The 15,659-nt window shown below is 44.3% G+C and overlaps 1 protein-coding gene across 2 annotated transcripts in view; it reads right to left on the bottom strand.

Moving 5' to 3' along the window:
- Positions 1-1,304: 1,304 nt before the first annotated feature.
- Positions 1,305-15,659, bottom strand: part of atxn7 (ataxin 7) — a 62,432-nt gene continuing 48,077 nt past the window's right edge. For both annotated transcript variants that reach the window (XM_084062553.1, XM_084062554.1), the window contains 5 exons: positions 12,991-13,280; positions 9,576-9,768; positions 6,931-7,052; positions 2,002-3,262; positions 1,305-1,557 (listed from right to left, as the gene is read on the bottom strand). In XM_084062553.1, coding sequence (XP_083918679.1) covers positions 1,540-1,557; positions 2,002-3,262; positions 6,931-7,052; positions 9,576-9,768; positions 12,991-13,280 — 1,884 coding nt within the window. In that variant the 3' untranslated portion in view covers positions 1,305-1,539. The remainder of the gene's footprint in view (positions 1,558-2,001; positions 3,263-6,930; positions 7,053-9,575; positions 9,769-12,990; positions 13,281-15,659) is intronic.

Raw genomic sequence — 15,659 nt, 5'->3', positions numbered from 1 at the left:
ACATTCCCTGTGAAGTTATCACCATGAATCTCGCACCAAAAACCCAACACCCGAACACATGTCAGCGAGAAGAAAACTCGGAAGTGATGGGGAAGTATTGCCAGATTTAAGACTCCACTTTGAGAAAAAGGAATAAGAGTAAAATGTCGGTCTTTCCTTCCCTTGTGACCAAAAATCTCCCATCGCACACCGGCGGCGTCATATTCTGATGAGACATGGAAACCTTCGACAGCCAAAGCTGGAGTAGTGGTTACACCTGCAACGAGGGTTTGGGAAGCTAATAAGCGGCCTTTGGCTAGCGTTGTGGGGAAACTAAGCACTGCCTGTGGAGCAAGTATTTAGTGCTGTTCACAGTTGCGGGGTAGGTCTACTGTGGCTGTCCTTTTTGCACACGGAAAGGAAAACATTCAGGAAATAAACAGGTGTACTCAATACCAAACGATCTCTCGGAATAAAGATTCAATTGAATGAATGGGCACGTCAGGTGTCCTGTTTCACATTTGCATGCACGACTGACTGTCTTCGCCAAATCTACAAAGACTCTTTGTAGTTCAGTGTAAAAAGCTCATAAGAAAAAACATAAAAAGGTTAACACTTGCATAATTATTTGGGGTCAGAAAGAATTGACTGGATCCGCGCCTTGCGGCTCGTCTCTGGCTACCGTACGTAACCTGAGGTTACTTTGAAATGTCACCACGAGGAGGAGTTGGACTAATGGAGAAGGGAAACGACAGGGCAATAGTGTGGGTTCAAACGTTGTGACCGTCAGCTCCGACCGCTGCCCGCTCCTTCCAAGGCTTAGGAAATCAGGCGTTGGGGTGGGGGGGGGCGTCAATAAGGTTTAGAGTTTCCAGTAGTCCAGCAGAATCTGACATAAGAAAAAAAAAGTCGTACACGTGCACACATTCTCACACACACACACACACACGGAAGAGATCGGCTTGTTGGCTCCCCAGTTTGCTCAGTGTCACGGTGGCTTCCTTTTCGGTGGGGGCTTTGCACTGGCCCTTTACCTGAACCCTATCAACTCTGAACGAACCACAGGTTACAAATCCCATGGCTGCTGCTGCTGCCGGCGCCGCCGCCATCGTTGCTCCTCCTTCCAAAACCGGACGGGAAGACCTGTCAGAGAGCATCAGGACAACACTGAGATGGGCAGGGTGCTGGCTTACTCCATCAGACCCCCCCTCCCCCCCCCCCCTCCCAGGCACAAACGCCTGCCGTTTTCCCCTCACACGGAAGGTGCCCCACCTGAACCCCAACCCCACCCCCAACCCCCCCCCCAACCCCCCCCTACACTCACATGGCTTTGGGAGAGAAAATAAGTTTTCAATGACCACGACAAAGTTGACGTAACTGGGCTGTCCAGATCATCTCCACCCTGAGGATCGTGGGAAGCTGAAAGTAACGCAGATTTGTTTCTAGAAGGCCTCGTGCAGTCTGGAGCAGCGCGCCGGCTGCCCCCCTCCTCCTCCTCCTCCTTCTCCTCCTCCTCTCTGTCTACCCACCGGTTCCACACGCAGAACCCCAACACCGCTGTCAGGGACGGGCCTTTGGCTGGGGAGGGGGGGAGAGAGAGAGAGGAACGCAAAAATGGGTGTTAAAAGCGATCCAGCAATCCAACTCTATGCTGTCAAAAACAGGCCTTACTATAGTGATTTTTTTCTTTGGAATGTATAAAATTATTAAATAGGTCAGTATTTCTTTATATATTTATCATGTAGATATTTGTCATATCTGCCCTGTGCAATTTTTTATTACGAAGCCTAAAAGGCAAACAGAACTTTTTATTCATATGTTCCAATGTTCAATGCCCAAAAACGCAATTACACAATAACATTGATAATCGCAATTATTTATGTGACTATTAATCGTCAACATAAATGTGTAATCGTGACAGCCCTAATTAACGTTATCAGTAATATAGGACTCTCATCAGTCCAGCAAAAAAAATTATAAAAAAAGTCATCAGAAATCTGAAAAAATAAGCCAAAAACCCACCTGATGTATGTGAGAGTTGTTGGGGAGCCCCGGGGTCCCCGGAACGCTCCGGCCATGCTTCCCGTGGATGTTGTTGATGGCGGGCGACTTGGTCACCTTGGGCCTGCCTGGGCCTGGCCCCGTTCCTCCACCACCACCTCCCCCCGGCCCCCCTCCTCCTCCACCACCACCACCCCCCGCACTGCCGATGCCGCTGGAGGCCGGCGAGCTCTTGCGCTTCTTGCCCTCCAAGCGGCCGTCGGACGAGGCGTGGTGGCCGAAGCCGCCGCCGGCGTTGTGGTGGTCCGACAGCGACTGGTGGTGGTGGACGAACGGCCCCAGGGAGAGGGTGGAGTCGCTGCTGTTCATCACCACGCTCATGCGCTTGATGGACTCGGCCGGGCTGGCGGAGGGGGGTCCGCGGGCCGGCGGCGGGCCCGAGGAGCCGCCGCCGCCGCCGCCTCCCGCCGCCCCCCCCGCCACCGAGGAGGCCTCCGCCTTCAGACTGAGCGAGTTGGTCCGCACGGTGGGGCCGCAGTTCAGCCCCACGCTGTGGACCCCGCTGTGAGAGGAGGACAGCGAGGAGGCGGAGGAGGAGGAGGCGGCGGCGAGCGGGCCGTGGTGGTAGGAGGAGGCGCTCCCTGAGCTGCTGACGGCCGCGCAGTTCTTCTTGAAGGAGGAAGAGTAGTTGGCGTTCGACGACGAAGACGACTCGGCGGCGCCGTGGGACGAGGAGAGGAGGGAGCTGTTCTTCCTCTTCTTCCCCGAGCTGAAGCTAGTGGTGCTGCTACTGTTGTTGGTGTTGTTGTTGTTGGGCCCGCCGGTAGAGTTGGGGGTGACGGGGGCAGAGGAGCTCTCCCTGGGCCTGAAGGAGGACGACTTGTTGGTAGTGCTGCTGCTAGAGGTGGAGCGGGACTTGAGAGCCCGCCCCGAGGCGGCGGCGACGGAGGGAGCGGACGACGACGAGGAGGAGGCGGAGTGGGCTGAAGGCATCTGCGGCGACGAAGACACTTGTCGGGCCTGCGCGGTGCCGTAGGCCAGCTGCTGCTGCTCGGCCCCGCCCTGTGGGGAGCCGCGGGTGTTTAAGGTGGTCCCGTAGGAGAGCCCAGACTTGCCCTCGTAGGATTGGCTGTTGTTGTAGGAGGGGGGCTGGGGCGGCGGCGGGGTGGCAGGGGGCCCCAGGAAGCCCGAGGAGGGAGTGCTACCGTGGGAGTTTGTGCTTGTCCTGTGGGCCGGTGCGACGGAGGAGGAAGAGGAGTTCTCCAAGGCCAAAGGGATTTTCCTACAAAGTAAATACACAAATACAAATGATCAATTTGAACTACGCCTAATCTGGACAGCACTGATTTGCACAACTATAGACCCATATCCAACCTCCCCTTCCTCAGTAAACTCCTTAAGACGGTTTTTAATCAACTTATTAATCATCTTAACAATAACAGCATTCCTGACAAATTTCAATCAGGTTTCCGATCCCAGCATAGTACTGAGACAGCACTACTGAAAGTAGTCAGTGACCTCAGATCAGCGAGTGATAAAAATAAAGTGTCTGTCCTCATTCTTCTAGATTTAAGTGCTGCATTTGACACTATTGATCACTGTATTTTAATTGACAGACTAGAAAAATGGGTAGGTCTCTCTGGTAGTGTCCTTAACTGGTTCCGATCGTATCTGGCTGAACGACAGTTCTCTGTCTCCCTAGGTGATTTCGTATCGGATCCAGTTGAGACAGAGTATGGGATTCCCCAAGGAAGCATTTTAGGACCCATCCTCTTCTCACTATATATGTTGCCACTTGGTCACATCATTAGACGCCATAATATCAACTACCACTGCTACGCAGATGATACCCAGCTGCACATATCCATCTCACCAGACGACCCCAATGCCTTAAGTGATCTCAATTCCTGCCTCAATGAGATCCATCTTTGGATGGGTAAAAACGTTTTAAAACTCAATGAGGGAAAAACTGAGATTCTCCTCACTGGCCCCAAATCAGAGAGAGACAAATTACAGGCAATGCTTGGCTCTCTGGCCAGACTGGTCAAAACAGAGGTCACAGACCTGGGTGTGATCTTGGACTCCGACCTAAATTTTAATTCCCATTTTAACAAGGTCACAAGAACAGCCTTTCTCCATTTGAGAAACATGGCTAAGGTAAGACCTTTTTAGCCGCATGCGCTAGCGTCGGCTCTATAAACAGCACTAGTCTTAGTCCGACACCCGAGTGAAAAGTGTCGACACCTGAGTCTCATTGGCTGTCCTGGCTGTCCATCACTTCCCCCCTTTTAAGCTCCCCTTTTAAGCCAATGGGGAGACGAAAATGTAATGGACACGTTAGTCAACGAATTAGACGAGACGAAAATGTTAGGGCGGGACGAATGGAGAAGAGATCCAATCAGAATTACTCTTTTTGAGGGACTAGTTGGGAAGGGAACCAATCAGAACGATCCTCATTGTTAGTTAGGTCTATCCACCCGGAAGCAGACCATATTAGGGGCCAGCATGGACGAACACAAATCATAACAAGGCAACGCACGGAGTTACACGACACAGGAGGAGGGTTAGCCTAAATGCTAGCGTGCTTCATTAGACCTAGTTTGGCTATTAAGTTATTATTTGGCCATGTTCACACTGACTTCAATCTTAGCTATTGTTGGGAAGACCCGTGTGGTGTCACAAAATGTTGCCACCACTTATATAAAAAACATTAGAGCCTTAATCTGCGACGCTAATGTTGCCAGGTTTGGCGAGAGAAACAAGCAATCCAAAAAACAAGTAATCAGGTCTATGAAAAGATTGGGGCCAAAAAAGCCTGCCCCATGCGGCTTTATTATGACTTAGGTCATTCTTGTTTAAATCAGAGAGATGCAGAAGTCCTTATCCATGCTTTTATAACAAGCCGGCTAGATTACTGCAACTCTCTTTTTACAGGGCTAACAAAGAAATCTATTAGAAAACTACAAGTAATTCAAAATACGGCAGCTAGAATTTTAACCAACACTAGAAGAAGAGATCACATTAGTCCAGTATTATCAACACTACACTGGCTACCTGTATCTTTTAGAATTGATTTTAAAGCACTTTTATTTGTTTACAAAGCACTAAATAACTTAGCACCTTTATACATCAAGGAGTCTATAGAATTTATGTTCCAACCAGAACACTCAGGTCCTCCTCCGCTCTCCTACTAGAGGTTCCCGATGCTTCTCATAAAAACACTGGTGAGGCTGCTTTCTGGGTCTATGGCCCTAAGTTGTAGAATACATTACCACTAGAGCTTAAAAAGGCAAGTTCTCTGTTTTTAAGAGTAAACTAAAAACCTATCTTTATAACATGGCGTTTATTTAAATTCATATTGTATTCACGTTTTGTTTTTATTATTTGTATTACTTTTATTTTGTATTGCTATTTCTATTTTTGATTGTGTATAAATCTGCCCTATGTTTACTTGATTTTTAGTTTAATTACATTGTTTAGTTATGTTTCTGTTTGCCAATAATTTTTCTGGCATTCTACTGTTTATTGTCTTGATGTGAAGCACTTTGGGTTGCAATTTTGTATGAAAGGTGCTATACAAATAAAGTTATTATTATTATGATCACCCATCACGGTCTGATGAGCCCAAAAAAAACGGGTCACATATCGTTGCTGTCAGACAGAAATCTATCCATATTTTTCGTAAATTAAAGGTAGGGTAAGTGATTTTCTTAAGTGTTAAATAGCTCTATACTCTGATAGTACTCATTGCTATAGTGTTTGTTCAGTAAAAGGAGTCTTCTTGTCTCTCCAGCTCTTTATAAAACAGAAAATGCATTTTCGTTTCAGTTTTCAGTTTCATTTCCAATTTTATCCAATCAGGATAGAGAACTCAATCAGGCTATGGATTAAACAAGTGAAATTGGAAGTGATGACACTAAGAAATGAGCAGACAAAATTGGAACCGGAACACTATACAAATGAAGCTTAAAATGGGTACTTTCTCCTGATTGGCTGAGATTTTGACACCTACCGGAAAATGTATTTTCTGTTTATTAAAGAGCTGGAGAGACGGGGAGACTCCTGTTACTGAACAAACACTCTATATCAATGATTACTATCAGAATATAGTGCTTTAACCTTTTAACAAAATACTTTTTGTTTTAACCAAAAAATATCACTTACCCTACCTTTAACGCCCTACTTGATCATACTACAGCGTCACACAAAACGCGTCGTTTCGAGCTTGCAGATCTGCTACTTTTGATATTTTTGAATTTGAATCCTGAAAAGTAACGGTTTTGGACATATGAGGTTTCCACCCGACAGAGACTACATGCAATATCAACACAATGGCCATTAAAGGAGACATCCGGGCATTTTACGTGTTATCTTTGATGTGTGGCAAATCACTCAGAACGAGCTAACGCTGGCTGCTTGTCTCTCTGTCTGGCAACACCAGGTTGCCAGGTTCGGAGAGAAACAAGCAACGAGCGTTAGCTCGTTCTGTTATTAGCAGTTAGCTTGTCGGGACTTTCAGCGCCTGTAAGGGCATCATGGGACTCCACAATGAGTGGTAGGAGAAAAAAAAAAGACTTTGCATTTGTTAAAATAGGCGAATTTGGGCTATTCACGCGCCTCCTATTATGCCAACGGTGGGGGTCGACAGGGGGATCTGTGGAGTAACTCAATGGGCATTTCTACGTTGGTGAGTGATTTGCCATACATCAAAGATAACACTTAAAATGCGCGGATGTCTCCTTTAAGAAAAAAACTAAACGCCTTTAGCGGTGGCACATGGCATTTTCTTGCCGTCCGTCGAGAGATCAAAGAAGCCACCCCAGAATGTTGAGTCATTCCAGACTAATACAAATCTACCCCCCCCCCCCCCCCCCCCCAACACACACACACACAAATAATCAGTTGCACAAGATAAGACATCTTGATAATGTTGAGCCAGAAAAGACGTACTTCCACATTTGAGAGTTGACATGCTTGTCCATCATGGCGGTCAGTGCACATCGCATCCGGTCCCAGCGACGGTCAAACGAGTAGCAGCTTCTGCCAAACAGTCGACTTCCGAAGGTACAGTACTGGAGGAACAAGAGTCCAGGTGTTTAGTCTGCCGTTTTATCTGAGCTTTAAGCCCGTTCAATCCGGGAAACGCATCAGTCTCATTTTAGATTTCTTTGGCTATTCAAAAATAGCAGATCTACAAGCGAATAGCTTGTATGAGCTTGTAGATCTGCTATTTTGGAAAAATCAAACATTTGTAACTCAAATCTTGGCTTCTGGGGATTCTACAAATGTCTTCTAAATCTTGAGTTTAAAAAAAAAAAACCTATGTTGCAATAATATCAGTGGTTCTCAACCTTTTTTCATGTCAAGGACCCCCAAAATGATATGCATTTGGCCGTAGACCCCCATCCCAAGATATGTTGTTCCAGGGACCCCCCAGAAGCAAAGATTTGAGTAAAACATTTTCGCTTTGAAAAAAAATAAAAAATAAATAAATATATATATATATATATATTCAAAGATTTCCAGAAATGTTCACGATTAAAAAAAAATAGCAGCTCTACAAGCTATAAGCTTGTATGTCTGCTATTTTTGAACAGCCAAATAATGGTTAAAGTAGTTACACAGATGCGTTCCTGATTTTAATGGGTTAATACAATTATTATCTACATATATCTACCGGTACATTAGAAATGATTATCTCCATACATCTGCATTACATTTGAAAAGACAATTCAGGAACTGGAACTCAGAACTTCAATTTAAAATGTCCTGCTATTTATTTTCAGTAGCAGGAAATTACTGCTTCATGCATGAGCTTTGAAGAAAGTTGCGGTCCTTCAAATCAAAGCCTAGCCCCTGAAGAAATGCATTAAAAACAGACCACTTGTGCTACTAGTTCTGTGTGTGATGGGAGACGAGTTGGATTCATCTCCTCCTCCTCTGTGTCTGTGTAATGACCAGGAAACAGTTACTCCAACATTACTGTTGGTCAAGTAAGCTGCGATAGGCTCTATGCACAGCAGCCATATTGGAAAGACATTGGGCCTCTTCTTACTTCCTTCACAGGTGTTACCAATGATACTAATGAAGGCTCTGTTCCATTCTGGTCAGGGTGCTGATATTGTGCATGTTGGCTCACTAGAAACACTCCATTTTGGTTCCCAAATGGCCCCTTATGGTGGGTGTGTAACTCAGTGTACAAATGGAACCAAATGGACCCGTAAGGGTCCATTTGGTTCCATTTGTACACTCTCAGGGTTATGGGGGTCCTTGAAAATAAGACAACCACTATGCCACACTAAATGGAACAGAGCCTTAATTAGTATCATTGGTAACACCTGTGAAGGAAGTAAGGAAGGGGCCCAATTCATTCCCAATATGGCTGCTGGGCATAGAGCCTATTGCAACTTGGCCAAGGACACAGGATGAACTTGTCTCTCTACCGCTACACTGGCTAGTTTGACGAATGCTAATAATTGTTGTGTACCTTACTACCTTTATGCAAAACCAACGTACGTTATGCAGAAATCTGAAATCAATGCTGGTTAGCCAATTAGTGGTTTAAGCAGAAAATAAGTAAGTAGTCCAGTAATAATGTCACTCGACCTCACACTAATTGCAACAAAAACAAACTCGACTGATTTAGTGTCATATATATATATATATATATGTCCTGTAGAAGAGGGAAAGGCTTACGAAAGCTGCATTTAAGTGGCCCATTCAGAACAGGCATATGTCCAACGGGCACAATTCGCAGATTGCAAACATGGCACATGTGACAAAAATATATAGCCTACTATAGCATTTTTTTTTATATTGATGCACTTTAGGATTGGTGAAGTGTTTGATGAACCAACCTCAGTAAAGATATTCGTTAATACCAACTAGCTAAAATAAATGGTTATGGCTTAAGCCAGCTGGCCATTTCTATTCATAGTTGACCTTTCCAGCACCCTAGACAATTTACATGACAATATGAAAGATTCAAAAGTGTGTGTGGGGATGGCTGATTTAAGCAGTCGCACCTGGCTTAAGTCAGTCAGCGTTTTTTTTGCGTTTTATCCTTTTGATAATAGTGTGACAATGTATGCATTTCTATTTTATTATGTTTATTACCAATAAAGAGGTCAAAGTACAATTTTTATAGTCTTTGGTATGACTCGGCTAGGGATTGAACCCCGACCTCCCAATCTGCTATTTTTGGCTAAGTCTTCTCAGAATAGGGATGCTACATCAAGCTAGGGTTCAAGTGGTTAATGTAAAAATAAAATAGCCTATCATACAAATATTTGGTGGCCCCCCCTGTAGTAACTCTGAGGACCCCCAGGGGTCCCGGACCCCCTGTTAAAGACCCCTGCACTAACAGCAACGGCACACTGATGCAGGTTTAACTGCATCAATACCAACAAACATGGAATTGAATCCATTGAGACCGGGAACACATATGTGTTATTTTACGATTTCTTTGGCTACTAAAAAATTGATCTACAAGCTCATAGCGCGGCACCGAGTGCCGTTTTTTTTTGAAAAATCGTGAAAATGTGCAAATCTTTGAATATATATATTATTTTAAAGCGAACAATTGGTTGACTTACCGCTGCCGGCCGTGGGTGATAACCTGAATAGTGGTAGTCCAGTTTGTCCGCGCCCTCCTCCCGCTCCTCGTTCTCCCCCTCGTCGCTGGAGGGACGGGAGAAGCCGTCGGGGGCAGTCGGGGGATGGTGCGTCGACTCGTGGACTAACGAGGGGTCTCCGGGCGGACCGCCGCCTCCGTGACCGCTGTTTAGTCTGACAAGAGTGGAGAGGGGAAAGAGGTAGGATGAGGATTAGTCAGCTGACGTACTGCAGGTCATTCAGATATGCTCTATGCACAGCAGCCATATTATCACTTCCTTCACAGGTGTTACCAATGATACTAATGAAGGCTCTGTTCCATTTAGTGTAGCACAGTGGTTTCCACGACCCCCATAACTCTGAGTGTACAAATGGAACCAAATGGACCATTACGGGTCCATTTGGTTCCATTTGTACACCCTCAGAGTTACACACCTGTAAGCGGCCATTTGGAAGCCCATGAGGGTCCCTGGACCCCAACTGTAGACCCACTGGTGTAGCAGAGTGTTTCCAGTGAGCCAAGATGCACAATATCAGCACCCTGACTCTGTTTGACCAGAATGGAACAGAGCCTTCATTAGTATCATTGGTAACACCTGTGAGTGTCTTCATAATATGGCCACTGTGAATAGAGCCTATTGAGCCTTGGGACCAGACTGACAGAGATTTCTACTAGCATTTTGTATTATCTCTGTCGGTCTTGGTCGACACGCCCAATATATCCACTGCACGTTCCATGTTTAATGGTCCTGCAAATCCACCGTTACATGAACGTTAAGTGCTTACCCTCAAGTCACGGATGTTACCCATTAAAACGGGCCACTTGTGTTCTGAGATATTCTATATTGTTCAATAAAGAAGTCGGTATAAATGCTACTGGATTTTAAGCGGTCAGATGGGCGGGCACGCATTTTCTGAGCACGTTTATTTTTATTATATTATAAATAATTGTATTCTTTAAAAAGCTTGTAGATTTGCTTTTTCCATTATTTTTAAAAATGTTTGAAAATATATTTTCAATATGGAAATCAATGACGATTATGCCAATAATTATTGCTATTATCTAAAATAATTGCGATTAGGTGATTATGTAACAATAGTGATAGCCCTCGCTGTGTGAATATTTATAGCTTCCGTACCATCATCATCACCTGGAAACCATTCTGAAACTCACTGTTCAGCTGTGATATTTTCTTTCCCTTGTACCTAACCTGTCTATGTTGCAATTATTCCCATGAGCGACACACACACACACACACACACACACACACACACACAGTAGAGGATTGAGCTGGGTTATTCCAGAATGCTTGGATATCTCTCGCAGCCTAATTAAATTTTGAAAGGCGCTGAATGTTGTCGTAGTATTCTGTAAAAGGTTTTGCATGTTAACACTAACATTAAGCACCTTGTCGAGGCTGTGGGCTTGACGAGTCACGCACAGTGGGTGGTTATTTAATTGCAGTCTACTAATTTCTTGAAGGTTCAGGACGCCCTGACCCGGTTTATCAGAAGACACAGTAAGTGGAGTCTAGGGAAATAAACAGTATTTACGCTCCACACCGACAGAAAGGTTGTATGGAGTAAGATGCGAATTCTGATAAAGACTAAAATTAAAAGCAGGTGCAGGTGTGAAAATAATCAAGATTCCGCAACTACTTTTTACTGCCCAACAGACACTGTAAGAACAGTGAAACCAAAGGCCATTGATAAAAACATAGCAATAGCAAACGTATCCAGTGATAATAAATATGTAATGGATTGCAGCAAATCATTTCTTTTCAAAACCAGGAACAAGAAAACTTTTCGCTGCCAAAAATAGCAACAAGCTACCAATGCACAAAACTATGAAGACATTGTCTTATATTATTGTTCCACATCACAAGCATCATTAAGACCTGGAATGCATCTGTGTCACTTAAGATTTCTTTGGCCATTCAAAAATAGCAGATATACAAGCTCATAGCGCGGCACCGAGTGCCGCGCTATGAGCTTGTAGATCTGCTATTTTTGAAAAATCGTGATATTTTTTTTTCTTTTTCAAAAAACTGTTAGGATTTAGAAAACATTTTTAAGAATCGTTCCAGGTCTTAACTCATTGGCTGCCAGCTTTTTGAATTTTTACCTACAGCTGGCTGCCAGACTTTTTCAATGAGAAAAAAAAAGCACTTAGGAGCCGAGATACATAATTTTTAAGTTTTCAGTTATAAGGAAGTGTCTGGGAGCAAAACTCTTCGGAAAATCATATCTCCTTGGTCTTTGGTTTTTTTTAAAGAATTTAAAAAAAAAAAAAAAAAAAAAAAAAAAAACTTTTATTTTGAAAAAATTTTTTTTTTGAAAGAACGCAGATCTGCGTCAATGGCAGCCAACGGGCTTTTGCGCAAATGAACGCAGATCTGCGTCAATGGCAGCCAATGTGTTAATAGGTTAACATCTAAAAACCAAAGTGGTTTTGGGGCTCATCCCCATTTAAGTACACAGCAACCAGCCAGTGCAATAGGCCACAGAAGGTGGTAGGGAGAGATAGCGGCATTGAGAGTATCCTGACACTAACTGCCATACAGATACACCATTCGTACCAAAACACAGAAGACAGTTGACTGGCAGTCAATGACTGGCTGGTGGGCTGCTATTTATATGTTATCAAATCACTATAGTATATAATGTTATATCACTGCCCTAAATGGCGATATATTAACAAGGAAAGGATGATTAAAATGTCATTATGTCTGCATTGGCCTTGATGACTGTCTTGACTGTGTCTGTATCAGAAATGACTTTGGACAGGTGGAAAACTTTAGTTAAACTCGTGAGTGACGCGTTACTTTACCCGAGTTACATCTTCTGATAGTTGTACCGGTACTTGAATGCTGACATGAAACAATCCTGTTTAGTGGCGTACAAGGCTCATTAGCCAGGTGATCCTTTTAACATTGGTCCCAAATTCGGTGTGAACAAGGGGTTAACCCATTGAGACCTGGAACTGTCTCATTTTTAGATTTGAGCTAAAAAGCATTATTTTACACTTTGGGCTATTCAAAAATAGCAGATATACAAGCTCAAGTGCCGCGCTACGAGCTTGTAGATCTGCTATTTTTGAAAAGTCGTGAAAATGTGCGCAAATCTTTGAATATATATATTTTTTAAAGCGAACTTTTTTAACTCAAATCTTTGCTTCTGGGGGTCCCTGGAACAAGATATTTTGATGGGGGTCCGCAGCCAAATGCATATCATTTTGGGGGTCCTTGACATGAAAAAGATTGAGCACCACTGATATAGAAACAAACGTTTTTCAGAATACTGTTGCGATTTAGGAGACATGTAGAATCGGCTTCAGGTCTCAAGGGGTTAAGCTGCTACACACCGTCACAGCAGAGGATGAAGAGGGGTCCTTACCGTGGAAGACCAGAGTTGTGAGGTTTGGGCTTTCCGAGTGGCAAAGGCTTAGTAGCGGCGTCCGGTGCGGGGCCGTTGCCGTGGGCCACCTGGTGGGGATCGTGGGCAGAGGAGGAGAGGCGGGGCGAGGGGTGGGGGTCCCTGAGAGCGGGGGTGGTGGGCTGCTGGGAATGGGGGTGGTGGATCTCCCGGTCCCGTTCCCGGGGGGCTCTGTTCTTGTGCTCGGCCAGCAGCGTGTCGAAGCGCTTCCGCCGCCCCGGCACCGCCCTCCGCTGGCTTAAGGAATGTGTCTGTTGGGGGGGGGGGGGGGGGGGGAGAGGTAAACGCTTAGTACAGGTCAAGATCAGGTGCATGCGTAGCTGTAGAGCGTTTTACCCCCCAGATCTACATTAGGACTGCTTCTGGAGCAGCACTATGGCCGTGTCTCAAAGGCTGAGTGTTGAAAGGTGATATCGTGGGACGAAACTAGTGATATTTTAATGTACTTAACTACCATGCTCATTTGATTTAAAAACAGGCCTTCCCGGCAGCAAAGGCTCATGTCAAAAAATGTTTGTAGACTACTTTTTTCACTGATGAAAACGAAATAAAAACGAAGCCACGATGACTAAAACTAAGACTAAATATACTGACAATTTCTTCAACATATACAAACTAGGCTATAGACACACACGGCCGGAAACGGAAGGCCTACAAATTCACGCCCACTTTTGGATTTGCGCCGCTACTCGGGGTCCGTTAGAACGATGAACTGCAGCTCTCAATGCATTCCCTATGAGAGGACATGAGAGTTAGCCTACGTTTAAAATATTCCTACATTAACTGGAGACGATATTGATTTAAATAAAAATATGTTTCCAAATGTATGGAGTGTCTTTGTCAACATATCTTCTTGTTTTCTTAATAGTTGATGTGTTTCACATTTAATTTGCCACTTTAACGAGTTACCCATAATGTTAACGCAGCAGAGGGTAGACAGCAGACAGACAAGTTGTCGCATTTCAGTGACATCACTGTCTTTACGAGCGCCGAGCGCTGACCAGTGGTGTACCCACTGTAGAGACCAGTCCAGTTTGCTAATAATTCACAACTACAGTGCCAGATAATCACCAAGAGAGTTAAAAAAAAAGAAAAAACGTTTCAGTCATTCAGTCCGACTTCACTGTAGCCTATAGTAGCCTTTTCATAAATTATATTTGTACTTAGGCTGTCCTGAGAGTTTATAATATTTAGAGAAATTTAAAGTTTCAAATGCAAAAGTTGTGGTAGTAGTTGCGAATTACTGGACATTTAGACTGAATGTTTCATTTATCCTCATCTTGCGCTAATGCACGCAACTGTTTTGCCAGGTTTTATTTTTGTTGTTTCTCATAAGCGTGCATCCGTTGTCTGTCAACAACACAGTAGTCTGTGCCTTGACTTCAGTGCGCAGACTCTCTCCCCACCCGCCCCCCGCCCCCTTGCGCTTAAACTACATGCAAAAAGGCTGTAGAGACAGGACAGGCGGTCGCCTGCCCAACTAAGATCTCGCCTCCCCTAAAAAAAAAAAAAAAAAAAAACGAAAATGTGTCATTGCGTGCTTAATGTCCTCAAAGTCACGCATCCAACAAGCTTTGAATTGAGCAGATTGGACCTTCTGTTCCAGAGATAATGACCAAAACATATTGAAAACGGACACTTTCGCCAGTTTTCTGGGTATTGAAAACCTCAAGGGATGCGTCCGTGACGTATATACCGTGCGACCACTTAAACTATAGATCTCCGATGCTAGCGGTTTTGACATACTGATGGAGTATATTATAGTATATTGTGGGTAGTATATCGAGATGACAGATATAGGACATTAAAAAGGACAAATTAAACAAATGGGACAGTTTATTAGAACACAAAAAAAAACGCTACAGCCTCAGTAGTTAACCAGTGAAATTACGGTATTTTACAATGCCTCTCATAGAGATTGCATTGAGAGCTGCAGTTCATCGTTCTAACGGACCCCGAGTGTCAAAAGTGGGCGTGAATTTGTAGGCCTTCCGTTTCCGGCCGTGTGTCTCTATAATGTTAGTGAGGGACTAGTGGAGAAGAGATCCAGTAGAACTAAAAAGACTAGTCATTTTATGTTCGGTGTTCGGTGCGCTCTGAAAATAGCAGATTTACAAGACGCATTGTGAGCTTGTAGATCGGCTATTTTCAGCATGCAACTAAGTGTAAAATCAGGCATTACGACGCGATCAAGGCACCGCCAAAATAAATTTTAGTCGACTAAATCAACTGTAGTGTGGTTGTCGACTATAATCTTATGATAATTAGTCGACTAAAACTGGACTAAAAGTAAAACATTTCAGATGACTAAAATATGACTAAAACTAAATGGAATTTTATTCAAAAGACTATGACTAAAACAAAATTTGTTGTCAAAATCAACACTTAAAATGAATGGAGAGAGGCAACCTCCTCAGACCCAACATGGCGGACAACAGTTACACGGAGGTACCCAGGGATACCTCACATTGGGTAGCTGGTGTCCTTCAAGAAGGTACCACAAGTCTGCTACTTCATCCAGTGCATTGCTGAAGGCTTGCTAAATCTCAAAACAGCTACAGTATGCTAAGCTGCTCTTTTAAGCTTCAAACAGTGAGGCCTCATACAGAGAGAAGGAACGGGGCCCCGTT

The sequence above is a fragment of the Gymnoscopelus microlampas genome (genome assembly GCF_963454915.1).
Source record: "Gymnoscopelus microlampas genome assembly, chromosome: 7".
Lineage (NCBI taxonomy): Eukaryota > Metazoa > Chordata > Actinopteri > Myctophiformes > Myctophidae > Gymnoscopelus > Gymnoscopelus microlampas.
Note: the sequence above shows the minus strand (reverse complement) of the source record. Positions and strands in the feature narration are given on the sequence as shown.